At 45.4% G+C, this 21,339-nt stretch overlaps 1 protein-coding gene across 3 annotated transcripts in view; it reads right to left on the minus strand.

The window, feature by feature from the left end:
* Positions 1-21,339, minus strand: part of DNAAF8 (dynein axonemal assembly factor 8) — a 91,608-nt gene that overhangs the window by 19,041 nt on the left and 51,228 nt on the right. For 2 of the 3 annotated variants that reach the window (XM_060282780.2, XM_088656669.1), the window contains exons 17-26: positions 20,418-20,524; positions 19,500-19,654; positions 15,731-15,881; positions 14,398-14,529; positions 13,258-13,455; positions 12,009-12,341; positions 11,424-11,486; positions 11,049-11,102; positions 7,706-7,878; positions 1,751-1,946 (exon numbers count right to left, since the gene is read on the minus strand). In XM_060282780.2, coding sequence (XP_060138763.2) covers positions 1,751-1,946; positions 7,706-7,878; positions 11,049-11,102; positions 11,424-11,486; positions 12,009-12,341; positions 13,258-13,455; positions 14,398-14,529; positions 15,731-15,881; positions 19,500-19,654; positions 20,418-20,524 — 1,562 coding nt within the window. The remainder of the gene's footprint in view (positions 1-1,750; positions 1,947-7,705; positions 7,879-11,048; positions 11,103-11,423; positions 11,487-12,008; positions 12,342-13,257; positions 13,456-14,397; positions 14,530-15,730; positions 15,882-19,499; positions 19,655-20,417; positions 20,525-21,339) is intronic. The other variant, XM_088656670.1, reaches the window with a different exon arrangement.

Below are 21,339 nucleotides of genomic sequence, written 5' to 3' on the forward strand. Positions count from 1 at the left end.
GGCCCTGTGGGATTTGTCATCTTCCCGCAGGGCCTGCAAGATAGAGCTGTTCCGCCTGGCCTTTGGGTTGGATTCAGTCTGACCCCTGTGTTTTCCTCCCTCATGGTTTGGATTTATGGACTACTTTAAATGAGGCTGCATTTTAAATTTTAATATTGTATTTTAATTTATTGTCTTCTTTTCATTTATGTCTTATTGTAATTTTATTGGTGTTAGCTGCCCTGAGCCTGGTTTTGACTGGGGAGGGCGGGGTATAAATAAAAATTTATTATTATTATTATTTATTATTAATATGGTGCCATGTACAAGGCCAAAATTTTATGTCCTCCCCACCCAAAGCTGCCTTCCCAAAGCTGGCTAAGCGAGATGCTGGGTTTTGGGGAGGAGGCCCCAGGTTCTGGCATGGGCCGAGAGCCCTCCCACCTCCTTCCCAAAGCTGGGCAAGCACTAACTAGGGCTTTGGGAAGGAGAAAGGTGGACTCTAGCACCCTGTCAAAGACATCACACTTCCTTCCCAAAGCCCAGCACTTACTAGGATTTGGGAAGCAGGCAGGAAGACGCCCCCTTGGACCCTGTGCCTTCTGGTTTTTGTGAGGATAAGATGGGAAGAACCATAGAGGCCATCTTCAGCTCCTTGGAGGTAAGGTGAGCTATAAATATAACAACTAACTACAGCAACACTCTTTGCTTCCTCCAATTTATCTACCGAAACAACCCTGTGAGGCTAGTTAGGTCAAGAGACAGTGACTGACTCGAGGTCAACCCGTGTGCTCCGTGGCTAGAGAGGAATTTGAACCCTGGTCCCCAAGGTCCTTACCGGGCACCCTCACTACTATACCACACTGCCTCTCTCCAACTTCTTCTCTGTGAACATGGAGACTGAGCAGGAAAAGCCACCCTTTAATCTGACCCACTTCCACGGCTGACAGTGCACAAGCTTCTGTCTCCGTAGAGCACAGCTCTAGGCAGAAATGGTGTGCCTGAATGAAAGCTCTGTGGAGCTGAAAATGGGAGCTGTCACCCTTAGTAGCAGGACTCCGCAGAGGCCGTGTGTCCCTTAGCAACAGATCTGGGTGAGGAGGAGCCTTGCCATCTCTGCCCGGAGAACTGTTCCACGGAAATAGGCTTCCACTTTACTTTTTGGGAGGTGGGGATGCTGTTTACCAAAGGGAGACGATTCTAAGCTGTTCCTGTAATATGAGACCACGTCACTCTGACACCCACAATGTCAAGGAGCCATTTTGGACAGCACTTGCTTCCAAACCCTATTCATACTTACTCTGGAATAAGCCCCAATGAATTCAATGAGACTTACTTCGGAGTAGGGATGTCAGAGAATTCCCACCAAAATGGGAGCAGAAATTGCCAAAGTTTGTTTAAGTATCCCACATCTGGAGCAGAAATGAATCCAGCAAATACGATGGGTATTTGCTGTTTGTTTTAGTCCACAAATGGGGCACAGTTGATTACTTGTTCCCATTTCCTTTGCACTTAAAATATAAGTGTGTGAAATAACATAATGATAACACAATTAATTGTATAAAATTCTGCATAGCAGACAGTGAGACAAATTATGTGGTTTTTGTCAGAAGCTGAACTGCAGCAGAAGGGAAACAGCGCTGCATGTGATAAACACAGGTCGGAACAGAAACCAATTCCTTCTTACATCTAAATATCTAGAATCTTTCCATCAAAAACTACTTTTTTTCAAGTGGGAACCTTCTGAGCGATCCTAAACAGATAGGCTCACCATAAAACCCATTATGGATTAAGCTGTGGCCATACTGAGCTCTCCAAAAGAACGGATTAGTTGCTTGAGCCTCCTTGGGGTCTTCAGGGCCTAGCAAGTCCAGGAGCTTCTTCACTGCATTTTCTCGCTGAAGGCAGAGGACCAAGGAGGAACCTGAAGTTAGGTAGCTGGAGTGAGCCTCCAAGGCAGCAGGGTCCTGGGCAGAAAAGAAAAGAGAGGCTTATACGGTAGAAGCTTTGCATCCTGGACAGAAATAGAGACCACTAAGCTAAGCAAATGTGCAATAGCTATGGTAGCTAAAGCCTAGCACACAATTCCATGGCAGCAAGTGACAGGAAAGAAAGGAGGTTTAGAAAAAGGAGAATATTTTATACCCAGTTAGACATAAGGAGGGGGGCTGTTGAGTCAATCAAGTCATGGGATAGGAAAATCTGTCAATTTCAGTTTCTCTCACGTCTTCCTTTTTCCAATCTCCGCTTCGGTTCTCTGCAATTTCCACATCTGTTTGCATTTATTTATTTGAAAAAACAAGGCTACTCATGTGCAAATTTCTCGTAATACCTGATAATAGCAGGATGCAAACTCTGTTTCCATACTGGCACGTTCTCCTCAGCTTGCATTGTCTCAGGGCTGCTGCCCCACATAGCAGCCTGGCCATAACATGCAAAGCAGGCAGATTTAATAAGGTGTGCCCTTTCTTTCTGGTGCCACATCTTCCATGCGCAGCCAGCCAATGGCACGTCCCACAAGCCAGTGACATACTCTGCCTGCCAAGAAGCTTGAACCAATGTGCTTTGGCAATTTCCTGCTTTGTCAAGAGCTAACAAGGGAGCTGCCTCTACATCCTAGAGTCAGTTCCCACCTGGTCAGTCTACCTGTTCAGCTGCAATGAGCACAGGGCAGAGTTGTCCTTCGCACGGTGCATAGTTAGATGATGGAATTCACTTCCGCAAAAGGCAGTGACGGCTACAGGCTCTTATGTTCTCATGTTGCCCTCTGCACTGCCAATTCTTGTAACAAAGAAGGCTGGGGCTCCAGAACAAGGGGCTGCCAGGGCTAGGATCAGGATGTGAAGGCCCAGCTCTCTGCCTGTTCCTGCATAATGTGTGGCTTGTTGTGTTTAAGGGTGCTCCTTACCACTTGGGTCTAGCAGCCTGGGAGATGTTTCATGGGAAGGACCATAGCTCAATGGAAGAGCACATGCATTGCATGAAGAAGGTCCCAGGTTCTGTCTCTGGCACCTTCAGTGGGAAAAGGCCCAGGTAGCAGGTGAATCTGTAATGAACCATCAGGGATGCAGGGGAGAGCTGTGAAGGTAAAGGAGGGGGGATTCTGGCCACATCCCCTCTTATACCACTTAAACAGTCATGGCTTCCCGCCAAAGAACCCTGGGAACTGTAGTTAAGGGTGCTGAGACTTGTTAGGAGACACCTCGCAGAGTTACAGTTCCCAACACACTTAGCCAACTATTTATTTGGGGTAAGCTGTGACTGTTGAAGTGGTGTAAGAGTACTTTAAATGTACAGTGGTGCCTCAACTTATGAATTTAATCCATTCCGAAGGCACCTTTGTAGGTCAAAAAATTCGTAAGTCGAAAAACGCCATTGGAAACACGATTTCCCATAGGAATGCATTGGAAACAGAAAAATTCGTAAGTCGAAGCAACCCTATCTAAAAATTCGTAAGTCGAAAAATCCCTATCTAAAACTGCCACGGTTTTCTTTCGGATGTCGAGTCATTCGTAAGTCGAGGTACCACTGTATGGTATAACCTCTGGTTAGGCAACAATAAGCCTTCCACAACTCTGGCTTGTTCTGACTCTTGGCTTGACCAGGATTTGAACAGTGCTATCATGTCAATAAAAGTTGATGTCCCTAAATTCTGAGATCTAAACAAACCACACACCCTGGCTCTGCTCACCTTTCTCTGTTCCTTGACTCTACATAGCTGTCCACTTTCGGATTTGAAAATAACGGATCACCAGCCTCACCTGTCCCGGGGACAGTCTATGGTATTTCTAACAATCCAGGATAGCAGTGGGAAAAGGCGCTGGAATAAGGGAGTTTCCCGCAAAAAAGGGAGGGTTGACAGCTATGTGACTCTATCCCTTGACTCTGCCCATAGGCATTTTCCCCCCTGTGATGAAAGCAATGCTCAACTCTCATTTCTGACCCACTGGTGCCCCTAAATCTTAGCAAGTCATCCCCACTGGCAACTGGTGCTTTTCCTCTATAGAATATGAATCTTAAGATTTCAATCGGTTTGCAAAACTCAAATGCTTCGTAAATGATTCATCATCAGCACCAAACATTCTTGTAATACTAGATCTCTAATTTAGTGATTTGGGACTTACAGAGAGTCGTACATAAAGATTAAAGATACATACAGATTAAAGACTCCCTAAGAAGATGCAAGAGCCTTCCTTGGCTTGAGTGGGGAGATACTCCAATGTGAACAATGTCATGAAGGCTTTACATACATAAATGTTTTAGGTGGTGTGACAGTATTGAAAAAGAAACTGAGGAAGAGATGCTGCAATTCTTGGGAGCCTGAACTAATTTGAGGGCCACAGCTTGTTACATTTCATTTCATTTCATTTCATTTCATTTCATTTCATTTCATTACATTATATTAAAATGTGTATACCCCAACCTTCTCTCATAGCCTGGGAACATACAAAGGTGCCTTATATTGAGTCAGATGCTCTACTGCTGAGCCGTGGCCCTTTCCCCAAAACATAGGAACCTGCCTTCTATCGAATCAGACTATTGACACACCTAGCTCAGTACTGTCTGCACTGACTGGCAGTGGCTCTCCAGGATTTCAGAAAGGGGACGATCTAAGCCCTACCTTGAGATGGGAGGGATTGAACCTGGGACCTTCTGAATAATCTACAACCACAGCCTTTCCCCACTGGAAAGTTTTGTTCTCAACCTAGCTAAGGAACCTATGAAGCTGCCTTATACTGAATCAGGCTGTTGGTCTCTCTAGCTCAACAGGGTCTACAATGCCTAGCAGACTCTCCCAGTTCTACCTGAAGAGACTTGGTGATCCAGCCTGGGTTTTTCGGCTTGCAAGGCAGGTGCTTTACCACTGGGATACAGCCCTTCACTGTACTGAGTCAGACCATTGACCCGTTTGGATCATTATTGTTTGCACTGATGGGCAATAGGTCTCTAGGGTTTCAGGCAGGGGACATTCCCAGCCCTAGCTGGAGATGCTAGGGATCGAAGCAGATACTCTACCACTGAGCTATGTGAAGAATATAAAAGATCTCTGTCGGATGACTGTGATAACCTGCTTCCTCATGATTCATAGCTGATTGCTGATGATAAAGAAAACTGAACCATTAAAAAAAATTCTACTTAGTGATAGCTTGCATGAGTCACTTTTTCACCATATAAGTACTCAAAGTGGCCTAACAGCAAACCTGAAAATAATCTTTGTATTAGGACATGAGGTCTCCAACCAGTTGTCTGTGGGAAGCCCAAAAGCAGGACCTAGCTGCAGCAGCTCTCTACTGGGGCATGCTGCCTTCAAGAGTGGAGGTAGCACATTTAGCCATAGTGGCTGGTGGTCATTGGTTAGATTTATCCTCCTTGAATTTGTTAAATATCCTCTTTTAAAGCCATCAAGTTGATGTCCTCCACTGCCTCTTGTGGGAGAAAGTTCCATAGTTTAAATATGCATTATGTGAAGAAGTACGTACTTTTGTCTCTCCGAAATCTTCCAACATTCAGTTTCCTTGGATGTCCCTGAATTCTAGCATTAAGAGAGGAGAAAAGCTTTTCTCTTCCCATTTTCTCCATGCCTTGCATAATTAATACACCTCTATTATGTTCCCTCTTACTCACCTTATGGTATAATTTTAAAATTACATTTAAGAATCCTAGGCACCAGTATCATCATATATATTTTTAGCATCCAGTTCTATCATAAACTTTTTAAAAAGTTACTAGATATCAGCAATGGCTAGTATCGCAAGCTATTCTTACTCAGAGTAGACCCATTGAAGTTAAGGGACTTTGTCCATTAATTTCAGTGGATCTGCTCTGAGTAGGATTTAGTTGGAGATAACCTGTTGTATTTTTGGAGTAAGGTGCCTCACTGATATTTTATCCATGTTATTTCTTTCCCAGAGTTAATTCAGGAAATCACAACATATTAAGTGGCAGAAGGGAAAAAGAGCTGCTATGTATGAAGAAATAAAATAGGATCTGAAGCATAGCTGCCAAGTTTTCCCTTTTCTCACGAGGAAGCCTATTCAGCATAAGGGAATTTCCCTTAAAAAAAGGGATAACTTGGCAGCTATGATCTGAAGCAGGGTAAGGCAGCTCCATACACTTATGATGTAGGCCTTTGCAAAGCAAATCTACATTTTATAAAGCTGTGACTCAGATTTATAAGAGCTTTAGGGTGACTTTTCAAAATTAAGCATTGCTATTGATCTGCAAGGAGAAGTATTTCAATGGTTAATATGATTAGAAAGCCACAGCAATGCATTAGATTATGCACCGGGTGTCCAAAGGCCAGGAGGAGTGACTCAGAATGTCTATATTGATGATGAAGATAGAAAAAGAATAATGATCGGCTCAGATTGCTGCAGATCACAAGACACATGACTGCAAATGAAACTCAGCATCAGTGTGTGGTGTTGACTGGGCTCCTTCTGAGGCCCATGGGCTGGTGTGTGTGTGTGTGTGTGTGTGTGTGTGTGTGTGTGTGTGTGTGTGTGTGCCCTAACATGAGGTACCAGAGAGATCCTGTTTCTTCTCCGCACAAACATCTAAGCATTCCCTTGGATCATGAAAATCTCAGGCAAGTGCAGCTGCGGTAGGACAGCTGGCTGCCCCTCCTACTGGGAACTGGGAGATTTTGTCACCCCACTGGGATCATTCTTCAAGATCTCAGTGGGAGTGCTATCCAGTGGCTATTAGAAAAAAAAACAGTTTAAAGGAGATGGTTCACCGTTTAAAGGGGGTCAACGGATAACATCTTGCTTGAAAGACCCCAAGAACCTCGGGCCAACTCTGGGAACTCTGGCAATCTTAGTGCAGTCATACTCTCAGGAAGAAAAGCCGTGTTTCTTTCAAGGGGAGAGCAAGTGAGCAGAACACACTGATGACCTGTTAACCGAGTCATCATCCCAATTTGCATGCATAGAAGGCCGTAGGAAATCAGCTGTTTGCTGAGTGTTCGTTCTTATTTACTTGTATGGAGGTTACATAGCACCACATCAAATAATTGTCATTCCTCAGTTTCCATACATTTCCTCCTCACTTTTCTTACTGCAAAAAGTCCGGACTTTTTGGGAAACGAATTTGTTCCTCGAGGACACTGAGCTCGCTTTAATTGCACGACCTGAATTCGCTGCCTTTGAGCTCAAAACGCATCCCCAAAACAGCAGCGGTCTGGAAGCGCCCAAAAGAAAATTGGAAGAAGAAGGAAGCAGAAAATCAAACACAAAAGGAAGGTGGGGGGAAAGGGAGAGAGAGAGAAGGGAAAATGCAATAATAGGGAAATGAAAATGAAAAGTAGGTTCCATGCTGTAGGTTGATATTAAAAGCTAGGTCTGAGACCTTGAAAAGACTAGCATTGTAAATGACATAAAGAACTCTCAATTATGCCCAGTTCATCCACCTCTTGTGTTCTGTAGTCTCTCTACTCTTGACAAGTTCATGGAGGAGGAGGCTAGCCATGGCTACTAACCTGATGGTTGATGCCTCTGAATGCCAGTTGCTAGAAACTGCAGGAGGGGAGAACATTATTGCAGTCAGGTCCTGCTTATAGTTTCCCATAGGCACCTGGTTGGACTAGACGGGCCACTGGCCTGACCCACCAGGCTCTTCTTTTGTTATGCCAATGGCTCATCTAGCCCAGCACCCTTTTCTCACAGCGCCCAGCCAGGTGTATTGCTCTTTTGTTGACGCCCTTTGGTCTTTTATTCCAACCAACCTGCTTAGCTTCCCCACTTGAGAGGAGTGCCTTGACATCTTTTGGGGTGAGGTCTATGTGTTTCATTCCAACCAGGCTGAATTTCTCCAGATCCAGTTTCCGGAGGATTCTTGCCAGGTTATGGGTCCATGCGCCTGGTTTGAGCAGCAGCACAGTGCAGAGGATTTGGGCTCCTGTACAAAAGATCAACAAAAGGAGGATGTAAAGGTATTGGCACTATGGAGCATTGTACCAGCAGAAACAATGGCCTAGCTCTCCCAGGGGTGGAGGGCGGGGAGAGGCAGTAAACCAGTGTGTTGATTCTGACAAGTTGTGTGCGTACTACGGGTAGAGGCAGGTCACAAAATGGAAAATCCCACCATAGAAAACTTTATACCCCCCACCACCACACCATGTGCCTCTCCAAAGATTACCCCTAGGGAATGCAGCCTCCAACAGCCATGGGGGGGTGGGGTGGGGTGGGGTGGGGTCCTAGTCCCTGGTTTAGTTCTTTCCAAATCTGGCTCTTCACACTGATTCACAACCTTGATTTTTTTTAAAAAATAAAACCTGCTATGTTTTGGGGGGAAGCCTTTACAGTCTTTCTAGCAAATGTGAGTCATATGCCTCGATAGATGTGGAATTTAATATTTCACGATTCCCTTCAAAAACTTATATATTTTTTTAGATTTCTTGTAGGCAGCATATGATCTAGTCATAACATTCATTCAGACTAGTGAGAATACTCCATGCTGGAAAATGATGTCATTTGTCAGTGTCTCTTCTAAACTTGCTCCTCGAGGTTTGTAACTTCCTTCCCTTGAGTGTCTTGGATTGCTTTTAGCAATCTTCCCAATTCTTTACAAGATTTATTTAGAGCTAAAGTAGCAGTTTGCCAGCACACTTTGCCAGCTCACAAGGGGGCTTTTCCGAAGGAGTTTTCACAAAAACTCCCATCCTCATTTTCATCACGTTTTGTCACCTGTCCCTAGTTTGGCAAGAGAGATCATGAAGAAGAAAAAGAAGAAGAAGGGGGGGGGAGAGGAGTTTGGATTTGATATCCCGCTTTATCACTCCCCGAAGGAGTCTCAAAGCAGCTAACATTCTCCTTTCCATTCCTCCCCCACAACAAACACTCTGTGAGGTGGGTGGGGCTGAGAGACTTCAAAGAAGTGTGACTAGCCCAAGGTCACCCAGCAGCTGCATGTGGGGGAGCGGAGATGCGAACCCAGATTATGAGTCTACCGCTCTTAACCACTACACCACGCTGGTTCTCACCAAGCTGTGCATGGCTTCTGATCAATGCAGAGTGAGGAAAGCATGACCCCACTCTGCATTGGCTTCATGATTACTCAACACAGCCAGTGTGATGAGGATGTCAAAAGTAAATTCACAAAGAGGGCAATGCTTTTTCCTCTCACTGTGGCATCTCATGGGTAAAAAACTCAGGTTTTTAAAAAGGCAACAGCAGAAGTGTGATCACTGCTACGGTTAAGTGGTCAAACACTTTGCTCTTGTTTACAATTCTCCAGCAAATCACCGATATGGGGTTCCTGTTCACAGCTTGCAAAAAGGACAGTGATTTATTTATTTATTACAGGGCTGAGGGATTGCTCATTCCTAGTAGACTATTTTTAAAAGCTTCTCTCTAAGTTTCTTTGCTCAATGTTATGCTATATTATTCTATAGGAACTGAAACTCTGCTCCCTAATACGAATGCATGAAAGCAGATGGGCATTTGCAAAAGAAATGGGAGTATAACTGCCCCCCCCCGCCAGCCATTTCTTTCCTGCAACCCCTTACCCAGACTGTTTTTCCTTCAGCCAGGCTTCCTACCAGTCCCAGAGCCCAGCTGGAGGAAACTGGGCAGGGAGCAGCCTCCTGCTGCTTCTCCTCTGAAAATCACCCCTGGTCAGTATCTGCATTGTATTTGAAACTGTTTTTATAGATGTAATTGTTTTAACTCTTCTCCTAGATGCAATTGTTTTAAATCACGTTTTAATGATACTGTGAAATTGCTTCCAGCTGCTTTGCAGGAATAGAGTCATAAATGAAACAATATAACATAGCATAATATACTAATCTTAGGTTGCAAACTCAGGGTTGGAAATCCTGAATTTGCTGCATCGTGACTACGGTAATTCTGACTGGAGACAAATCTCGAGTTCTGTCTTTTTCTCCATTATTATATTGACTAGCATTTTAGGGCTTAAAAACAAAACAAAACCTCACAATGATCAACACTTTATCTTTATTGATCAATAGGCTGTTTGTAGCTGTTCCATATAAGAAACCCATTTTTAATTCTGAGACATGCAGTGGTGGCTGGTGCCCGTTTGGGCTGGTGGGACAGTAGGCCAGGAGCACAACCATGAGGGGAGCCAGAGTCAATGACAGGCAGAATCCATCCCCTCCAACATTTATCCAATGAAAATAGGGGCGTCCCATTCCATAATGTTAATCTTACTATTTATACCCCACACATCTTACTCTGGGCAGCTTCCAACATATATAAAAACCAGGGCCGTCTCAAGCGTGTCGGGCACCCTGGCGCCGTGGTGCGGAGATCGCTCCGGCGCCCCCACTCCGCCCCGTTTCTTGGCACGGCTAGTGGGCGGGCTCAGGGTGCCGCACGGCACCCCCCTGCCGGGCCGGCGCCCTGGAGCCCCACGCCACCCAGCCTACACCTAGAGCCAACCCTGATAAAAACATTATAAAACATTAAACATTACTAAAACTTCCCTATACAGGATTGCTTCAGACAGCTTGGGAGTCAAATAATTCCATAGACTCCAACATTTCTCCAATGAAAATAGGGACATCCAAAGGAAAAGCGGTACATTCTGGGAGCAAATCAGTAACCAGGACAGCTTCTCTAAATCAGGGACGTCCCTGGAAAATAGGGACACTTGGAGGGTCTGAGAATCAACTCCTCCTCCTCCGCTGAGTTTTATGACAACTGAGGAGGGCATTAATGCCAGGGCCAGGCCCTGGGCTGGTTGCAAGCAAGAAGACAGGCAGGTGGTGGCTGGCTCAGGGCAGACTGAGGTTGGTGAGAAAGTGCCCTGTTTACCCCAATGGACCAGCCTCCACTGGAGACATGTGCTTGGCTAAAAATAAGCAGAGCAGCCAAAGAAGTAAATTCCAGGATGGCAAGCGTGGTGTATTTTCTCTTCTCCAAGGAAGTAAATTCAGGCAAAGGAAGAAATTCCAAGACAGCAAGCATGGTGCCTCTCCTCTGGCCTTATTTAAGTCCACTTAGGTTCAGGGTTTTTTTAATGATGAAGCCCTCTTTGTGCAGAATATGACAGATCCACCTTTCCCAAAGAAAGCAGCAGGGCCTGCTTAGCCTTGGCATCCTTACCAACTTCCATGGAGTGGAAGAGCAATTCTGCATGGCTTGCGTGAGTCTCTCCTGCTGCATAAGAAAAGTGAAAGGACTTTAGTGCACAAGAGCAACAACAGGAAGGGTTCTCGTCATGGCGTTGTACAGTGGCAGACATTGCTGACAGAGCTGAGGCGAATCTCTGTTCAGAACTTTTTTTTTTTGCTTGAAAGTGGGGATTCGAGGGATGAGCAAAGGGTTTCATAAAACTGCCTCCTGCCTGACCACCTTGTTTCCAGGTGGGGGCAAGGGGGGTGCAGGGAGGTCAGCGATCCTGGAACTCATGGCTTCCTGGTAGCTACTTCCCAAAATTAATTTATGTGATGTGTTGAAGAAGTGGTGGCAAGGTCTTACCTTCAGACTGGGGGTGCTGTGGAGGAGGTGGCAAGTACTTCAGGGCAGGTCGACGTTTGGGATCTGGAAAAGGATGGAGATGGGCATTTTGTGAGGAAGAAGAAAAAGACAAAACATTCACAGTGACTTTTTGGCAAAGAGAACAGTAGCCAAAGGCCTATCCAAACAACAAATGCAAAGAGCTCTGAGAGATGCCTGTTCTTCTAAAGAAAGGCCTCCTGCAGGACGACAAAAAAGAATTTGGTACAGTGGTAACAAGTGCCAATTGGAACAAGGAGGACGTAAAGCAGGAGGCCACCAACAGGTGGAGCCAACTCATTTTACTTTTGCCCCTATCCTTCTCCCTGCCATAAAGCCTGTGGGAAAGGACTCTTGGTTTATCAAATGCTTAGAAAAATTTAGGCAATGCAAGGTCGCCATCTCAAATGGCAGGTTAAAAACGGAGCGATGTAAGAGCAGAGTGTCTTGCATTAATTAGCAGAAAGGGTACCATTGGGTTCTCTGACACCAAAAGAAGCTTCAGCCAAGCCATGGTCCAGATCAGCGTCCATTGGTGAAAGGAAAGAATGGAAATACTCTACCCACCGCCTACAAAATCCTTCTCGGTGAAGAAGAGCGCTGCCTGCCTGAAGGCTGTCTCTGGGGTTGATGACATCACTGTTGGAAGAGAGCCGGAGCCAGAGCTCACTTTGCTGTTGTGTGGAGTTAGTGTTTTCAGGATTTCGGCAAGGGCCACAAAGGCACCAATCCTTCGCAGCACACAGACGAGGGCAGGGCTGCTCATAAGCGCATCAATACTTGTTTGCCAGCGTTTGTCTCCCACTTCGAAGGGTGTGGTTTCCTTAGCCTGTATCCGAGTGAGGCGGGGCAACCACTTAAGAGTGAGAAGCTCAAATGGCAGGTCCAAGCCTTCCAACACTGCCGAGAGAGACATGGCCAGCATGAATTACTGTTTCCCCCCCTTGCGGAATAGTCCCTCCCCTGGTATCCAATCACAGTATGACTTTCCAATCTTAACTTCAGTTCTCAACCTTTGCACATCAGTTTGCATTTTTTTTTAAAAAAAAATGTGTTCGTGAAACTTCATCAGGATTTCTGTGTAAAATTCGCATGTGTTTTGCCAAATATACATATTTTTGCAAAGCAATTTCCCTAAATAGAATGCATTTTAATGTCACTTTCACCAACTTTTATGCATAATATATACAGTATCTGCAATCTGAGTTTGAGTCCTTCATCCAATGAGAGCCAAGCCAACTGGAGAACAGTAAAGGAGGGCTATTGTGCTCATGCCCTGTATTTGTATAGACACCTGGCTTGCCATTGGCTGAAACAGGATGCTGTGCTAGAAAGGTCTTTGGTTTGGTCCAGCAGGGCTATTTTGATGTTTACCCTAATTATGTGCATATCACAATGCATACATCAATATTAGGGTAGGGAAATATATCAATTTCAGTGACTCCACATTGCTGATTATTATTTAATTCCTCATGAAAATTCACCAGCACTGTGTTGTGAATTTCTCCTAATGCACACCTTTTCCCCATGCAATTTGGCCAAACATACACCTTTGAAAAGCAATTTCCCCTGAATACAGTGCATTTTTGTGCACATTACTTGGCTGGAGAACAACATTGCAAAATAAAAGGAAGTGTGACTTCTAAAGGAGGGCTGCATTTTGGTTCATGTCTTGTTTTTGGAAAGCGCAAATTAGACAGGTTCACCTTTAAAATGAACTGAATTGAATTTCTGCCCTGTTCCTAATCACAGTGCATATAGGGTTTCTGCATCAAGGCTATGTTCTCTATCACACAGGCTCTAAGCTGGGAATGACCTGGAGTCTGGGCATGCTGCTTCCTGTAGCCTAGTGCAAGGATTTGGTGAAGGATGCTGCCTGCACTCTTCATGGCTTCCTTTCCAGTGAAGGTCAACAGGACCACTTGTTCCATTTCAGGCTCAGAGGCATACATCCGACTGTGCAAAACCTCCAGGGTAATGTTCGAGGGATCTGGCACAACACTAAAATTGCCACCTGCAAAAGAAAAGTGGGGGGAGGAGGAAACTTTTTTTTTACTGCAGAGGAAACCTACAGATCCATTGCTGCAGGGCAGGTGTGGGGGAACCTTTGGCCCTCCAGATGTTGCTGCACTACAACTCCCATCATCCCGGCCATGCTTTCTACACCTGCTGTAGAAAGAAGTCGCTGTAGAAATATGCTTCAGTTTCCATCTGGGAGTCTGCTCCAGGCGCTCCCATCTTTGAAGGTTAGGCTATCCCAGCCAGGGGCGATCCACGCATGGGGACGCCACGGTGAGCTGCCCATAGAGTCCGCCTGGCAGACGCAAGCCCCATGCTGTCGTCCCCATGGAGAGACGTGTGGCTCGGGCACACTGCAGGCCAGGCCTCGCAGTAAGTGCCGCCCACCACAGTGTGCCATTTTGTCACCCCCTCAGGGATGACACCTGGGGCAGACCGCACCCCCCGCACCCTCCTTCCTATGCCCCTGATCCCAACTATGGAATACCCTTCCTTATATATACTGAACATCTACTCTAAATTATTTTAGGGGGCAGAGGAAACCCACTTCTATTTACTAAAGCCTTGTTGGGTTTTCATCATGGCTAACAGTAGTGCTAGCTTTTATTACAATGCAATTTCTCTTGACATTCATAGCCTGAAAGGAAACAGAGATTATAAGTGAATGTGCACACAGCCTTCTTTCTTTTTGTGATCAGGTGGACTAACCACTAAGGAAACCACTTAGTGTTATGTCTAAAGCTTGGAGTGAGGCTTATTTTGCCCAAACCACCTAAGATGGCTAAACCAACAACAAAACCTGGTTTATGGCTGGCTGTTATGTGTGAACATGGTCTTTGGTTGGGTTCAAACATAATGTGAAGCCATGGATTCTTCCCCACTAGCTCCATCTTCAGATTCCTAATACTTAACAGATTATGTATGTGCTGGGACGCACCCAGTTCCTGCAGCAAACTGTCGGTATAAGGAACCGCATGAAAACACAGACTGGGTTCTGGTTCAGCATGGGAGTGCAAACTGCTTTGAATGTCCTCCAAGAAACCTTTCTCTGCCAGTGCACTCATAAGCCCTAGGTTAAAAAAAATGAAACAGAAACAAATTATAAAAAAAGAGATGGTTGAGTCTGCTTATGGTACAATCTAATAGCAATGTCATTATGTCATATTCCTGGCTCATATTTCCAATTGCCCATTCCAGAAACCTAGTAGTACAGTAGGTGAGTGGTATCTGCAGTCGATGTTGTATTAACTGTGCCATACAAACATTTGGAAGCCACAGCAATATTCTGCTGGTGGCACAACACAGAGGCTGATGGAAAAGATGGCTTGGCCATTGCTTTTATGAGGCAGGGTTTCAGCAACCTGCCAATCAGAGTGCTGGTTTGAATTTGATGTCTTTTTTGGCCAAGGATGAGCCCTATGAGTTACTACTGAGTTTGTATACATGATTCTTTAAAAAATGAAATTATACATATGTGTGCATACATACACTAATGGATAAATACTGCTTTCTGCAAGGCAAAGAAGAAACCTGCTGGATCAGATCTAATCTAGGTCTCATCTACACTGTGCATTTAAAGCAGTATCATACCACTTTAAAGAGTCATTGCTTCACCCAAGTATCTAGGAATTGTAGTTTGTAAAGGGTCCCAACAAGGAGACAACAAGGAGACACCCCTTGCCCAGAGTTCCCTATGAAGAAGGAGTGACTGTTAACCCACTTGTCACTACAGTCGTACCCTGGAAGTCAAATGGAATCCGTTCCAGAAGCCCGTTCAGCTTCCAAAATGTTTGGAAACCAAAGCACAGCTTCTGACTGGCTGCAGGGAGCTCCTGCAGCCGATTGGAAGCCCCGTCGGACGTTCGGCTTCCAAAAATAGTTCGCAAACTGGAACAGTCACTTCCAGGTTTGTGGCGTTCAGAAACCAAAACGTTTGAGAACTAAACTGTTCGAAAACCAAGGTACGACTGCATGTTACTCCACCCCATTCATTTCAATCCAAAGGAAAGGCAACACAAACTGAGTGTGCGCGTGGTGTAATCAATTATGTATCATTTGTGGACTGAAAGCAACAACAGCAGCAGATACTGATCGTATTAACTGGATTGATTTCCATTCTGGACATGGGACGAATAAGCGAGCATTGGCAATTTCCACTCCTGTCTCTGTTTTCCTTGCAATTATCAGGCATCCCTAGTGTGTGCACTAAGCCTGCAGGACAACTGGAGGGGCCACACTTTCCCACCCCTCGCGCTCATGCCTTTCTTTACCTTTGAGCAACGCAGGGACATGATGGCTGGCATTCTCCTTTCTCAACAACAAAGCCAGGCAGTGCAGACGTGTTTGGCTGGGGAGTTTATCCTCCAAGAAACAACTCCTCTCTGGTATATATGAAGCCTCACTAGGACAAAATACAGTTACCTGAAATGACACAAGCCAGCAATTTTTGGTCTAATTGGCAAGGCAACCAATTTATGAAAAAGTGCTGATTGTCAGAATGTTCCACTGGGCACTTGCCATCTGAGCAAAATCCTCCCACACACAAAAATTTCAGCAGATCTGCAGCCTCCTGGAAATGGACTCAAAATGTATAATCTTCGGAAGACTTAAATTGAAGACTGATCATTAATGGGCTAATTTTAGGGCTTGCTACATGAGTCAATCATGGCAGAGGTTGAGGTGACTCTGCCATTGTGATACCACAATATGCTCATGACTCTGTGCTGGTTTCACAACTATATTAGGTCTAGTCTGCAAAAACGGGTAAAAGCTGTTCTTGGGTTGTACCACTTCAGGCTGCAAGCAGATGACTGCATGGCTGGTTTTCCACAACCCACCCCACATTCCCTCAAGATCTCCTCACATAGAAAAAAGAGGGGGCCCCCTTGCACACCAGAACTAGAAACTTTCCCCCGATACGTTAAGTTTTCTGTGTGCAGATGCTCTATCACTGAGCTATTGCACTTCGCCAGAAGATGTATTTCTTTCTATATATGATCATATATACTCTTCTAGTTCTTACACATCACTCAGAACAGCTAACAAGATTTGAAATCCATTATAAAATACAGTAATGTTCTAAAAATAACATTATAAAAAAAAACCCGAGCCTCTACAGTGTAATAAAAACAGAGATGGGCACAGGAGGTTTTAAAAAAAGCATTAGATAATTAAAGGTAAAGGGACCCCTGACCATTAGGTCCAGTCGTGACCAACACCGAGGTTGCGGCGCTCATCTCGCGTTATTGACCGAGGGAGCCGGCGTACAGCTACATGGGTCATGTAGCCAGCATGACAAAGCTGCTTCTGGCAAACCAGAGCAGCACACGGAAACGCCATTTACCTTCCCGCTATAGTGGTACTTATTTATTTACTTGCACTTTGACGTGCTTTTGAACTGCTAGGTTGGCAGGAGCAGGGACTGAGCACCCCATCGCGGGGATTCGAACCGCCAACCTTCTAATCAGCAAGCCCTAGGCTCTGTGGTTTAACCCACAGCGCCACCAAAAGCCTGCCTCAACACCCACAAGCATCTGGTTGGCCATTGTGAGAACAGGATGCTGGACTAGATGGAACATTGGCTGGATCTAGCAGGGATCTTCTCATGCCCTTATAAACCCTGCCCTTTTCCCCAAATAGGAAATCCATGAAATCACTGGGTCCCTGACAACCAAGTTCCCCACCGCCGCCACCACCTATGGCTTTTCAATACTTGCAGGATGCTCCGCCGTTGGCCTGTGTCTCCCAGGCCGATGGGCTTGAGGACATTTATTAGCCTTGAATTTTCATCCAGACAGCTCCTCAAACATTTCTTGTGGTTCAGGCAGTGATTCAGCGCAATGATTCATCGTCGCATTTACGTCGGTGTGTCAGGAAGCTGCCGCTTGATGATGCAAGGTTGTATTATGTGCCCAAGTGTTCGTCTTGTTGCCTTTTCATCCCACGGGAAACTTTAAATGTCTGCAAGCTTGTCATCAACAATATGGGATCTCCTTGGAAAAGCAACATCCTTTTTGTGCCAATTGCAGGGGCCGATTTCAGTTTGAGAAGACGTCTTGCTATCCCCAAGCAGAGTCTCCAGCCCTGCAGCTGTTGGAACTAGAATTCCCATCATACTTGACTGCAGCGCATGCTCGGTGGTGCTGATGGGAGCTGAAGTTTGGCAATGGCAGGAGAGCCACAAGTCCCCCAACTCTGCCTTAAAAGTTGTGGCCCTATGATCCTGTATCCATTGAGGGTTGGAATCTAGTAGAAGAGGCTGCAGAACCTTCCAAACCAGTTCCTTAGTTAAGACAATGGTTTTAGCTGGTTTCAGCTTTGATCCCCAGCATCTCCTGGTAGGGCTGAGAGAGAGATCCTGGCCTGAAACCCTGGAAAGCTGCTACCAGTTAATGTAGACAGTACTGGGCAAAATGGGCTTTGTATGAGGCAGCATGTTCCTATCTTTTCAGTCATCAATGCATGAAGCGCATGTGTGCTACAAGGCCAGTGTTTCCACACCCTGCAGGACAGAATAAAGAACTGGAAGAAAACTATTTCCCATGCCTTAAAAGGCAGGGATGGGGAACCCGTAGCCCTCTGGATGTTGTTGGGACTCCAGTTCCCATAATCCCTGACCACTGACCATGCTGACTGGGGCTGATGGGATTTGGAGTCCCCAAGAGCTGGGCTGCCACAGGTTCCCCATTCTTGCCTTAGATGGAATAACCCACTTTTTGCAACTACGTTAGGAAAGTGGAAATTGGATGTACACACGCAGATGCTCAATACACAGGGTCCCGCTATCGCTACATGAATGGCTGATTCAGATGTGTAAGCAGCTACTTCCTTGCTTGTTTGTGCTCTGCTGGTAGCAGCAGCCATTTTCAGGCAGAAACCATGGAAGGAGGGAAGGTGAGAGATCAGACAAATCATTCCCCCCCCCTTTCTCTCTCTCTTGGTGCTTGGCTGCAGCTATTTCAGGAAGATACCATGGAGGGAGGTGGGAGATTGAACAAATCACGGATTAGAAATGTTCCCATAGGAAATAATGGAAATCGTCTGCTCATTATGCAAATGTTTGACTATGGAACAATTTCCTGGGAACGTATTGTAATTGGAAAGCGGGAACCTGTGTGCTATTACCACAGGAAAAAAAGATGCATGGAGGAGGAGCATGGTAGAATGGCTGAATTATCATCATATTCTTTATATTTCACCTTTCTTCCAAGGAGTTCAAGATGACGTACATGATTCCTTCCCACCCCACCTTTCTTCCCACAATAATCCTGTGAGGTTGGTGAGGCTGAGAGACAGACACCAGTCCAAGGGGAGCTTCATGGCTGAAGTGAGGATTTGAACCAGGTCTCCCAGGTATTAACCAACACTCTAACCACTACACCACACTACACTGGCTCTTACGCCATACTGGCTCTTACACCATACTGACCACAGCTGTCAGCGTCATTTATTTTGAAAGGCAGTAGAACTCTTGCCATTGCCCATAAGAACATAAGGAGAGCCTGCTGGATCTGGCCAATGGCCCATTTAGTCGAGCATCCTGTTCTCGCAGTGGACAACTGACGCCCCAGTGGGAAAACTGCAAGTGGGACCCAAGCACAATAACACTCTCACCCACCACGCAATTGATTTCCATTACTGCCTCTAACCATGGAGGAGGAACAAAGCCATTGTGGATCGCAGCCCTTGATAGCCTTTGTCCAATCCTCTTTCAAAGCTATCCAAGTTAGTGGCCATCACTACGACTTCCTGTGAGAGTAAGTTCCACAGTTCAAATATGTCTTGCCTTTCCCTCTGGTCCCAACTGGCATTGTCCCACCAGAACGAAGCCAAGAAGAGGGTGGGTAGTGGAACTCCTCCTCCTCCTCCTCCTCCTCCTTGTTCTTCTCAATCTTCAGTCACTTGGAGAGGGCAGGAGAATAGGCTGCAGCATCGGGCAGGGCGAGAAGACCCCAGGTATTGAGAGCTCTCCCCGCCCCCTCGCACAGGGGTGCAGGCCTCAGTCAGGCTCAAGGATACGAGCCCCACAATCAGTCTTACCTGGCTCGCTGGCACACCAAGCATGTGAGCTTGCTTGGGCGACAGCTGCAGCTGTTTGGTCCCCTGGAGTGCAAATCCTCTCTGGGTGCAGGTTGAAATCACAAGGCCGTAGATGTGAGGAGGCACAGCAGGAGATGCCACCAAAATAATGTCTCCTGGGAAATGCAATGTGGGGCGGGGAAGCAGAAGGAGGTGATCAGGCTGGCTCGGAGGGGCTCTTTGTACCACTGCAGGGACCTTTTTACAAGTGACTAATCCCAAGAAGAAGGCTGGTGCTAGAATATCATCCTCGTCCTTTGTTCTGATCACTGTTGCCTAATTATGGAATCAGAGACAAATTGGAAGCAAAGGAGGAGGCATGAGGGCCAAGTAGCTTCTCTGCAGGCAACATCAGTTAGGGAGGCCAGAGAGGAGTTGTTGTTGTTGTTGTTGTTCCACTTATTAAATATTATACCACCCTTCACCTGAAGATCTCAGGGCAGTTCACAGCATACAAATACAACATAAAAACACAAAATACATAATAAAAACAAGAACGAAACAAACCAATTACCCACCCCCAAAAACCCACATTTAAAAGGACATAGAATGATAATTAGCCAAAGACCTGGTTGAAGAGCAACGTTTTTGCCTGGCAACTAAACATGAATAATGAAGGCACCGGGCGAGCCTCCCTAGGGAGAGCATTCCACAAAGCATTCCACTCCATGTTGCCACCCTTTGGACACAAAGGCACACAAAGCAGGGCATCTGATGATGATCGCAGGGTTACATTACCAAATTAGCTTGCTAAGGACTGAGCTTAATGTGACATAGTTGATGCGACCTACTGCAAAGAAGTGGTGGCTGCATGAAAGAAGAGTTCTGCAAGGAAAGGAGATTCAATTTCTTGTGCAATATTTGCTTTGCAAGAACAACCTTTGGTGGTGGAGACAAGAGCCACTGGAGGCCATAAGGCTGTAGCGTCCTGCAAGTTGCTTGGTTCTTGGTCAGCATCTGCCTTGTGGAGTGAAGGCCTAGGAAGTCTGGAGCGGAAGTGGTATAAATGAGAAAGACAGACATGTTGAACAGTTGCAGTCTAGAATTCGAGTGGAATCACCTTACACCTTACACAGTTGTGCCACAGCAACGTCTGGGAATTGCATTTTGGATTGAGCACCAATCCACCAACACTTATACAAATATTCCCTTTAAATAACTACTTGGGCTGAAGTTGGTAGAGAGCAATAATACCTAATTCAAGAGACCATTATTTTTCAAAACTCATCCGTCTGTGAATTTTTGCAATTCATTTTTCCAGCCAAACAATGCATACGAAAATGCAGGAGACAGTGAGCATAAAAATGCAGATATTCATTAAAAAAACATACAAATATGCATTATTTTAGGGAAATTTGCTTGCAAAAATGTATATATTGGTCAAAAGTGCATATGAAAATGTGTATGTTATGAAATACTCACACTAAAATACTGATAATTTTCATGAGTATTTTAAAAAAAAAACCTCACAACTTTTTGTAAATTGCTGCAGAAATGGGGAGAACCGAATTAAGCTTGGAAAAATGAGAAACTGTGAGCAACCAAAATTGACAGAGTCATCCATCCCTACTTAGGATGAAGCGGCTTGTCGGATGAAGTTTATCATAGGATACAGTTAAAATCTTGTGGCAGAGCAACAAGGATAGAACTGCAAAGTTTCCAACACAGCCCAGTCCTTTTTACACCTGCCAACATCACATCAAAAGACCAGAGCAAGCAGCAATTTCTTTGGCAAGCGATATCTATTCTCACCACTCCTCAGCCTCTATACCTTTGATAAAAAGCCTTCACAGCCATCTTT

The sequence above is a fragment of the Zootoca vivipara genome, chromosome 13 (genome assembly GCF_965207765.1).
Source record: "Zootoca vivipara chromosome 13, rZooViv2.hap1.1, whole genome shotgun sequence".
NCBI classification, from domain to species: Eukaryota; Metazoa; Chordata; class Lepidosauria; order Squamata; family Lacertidae; genus Zootoca; species Zootoca vivipara.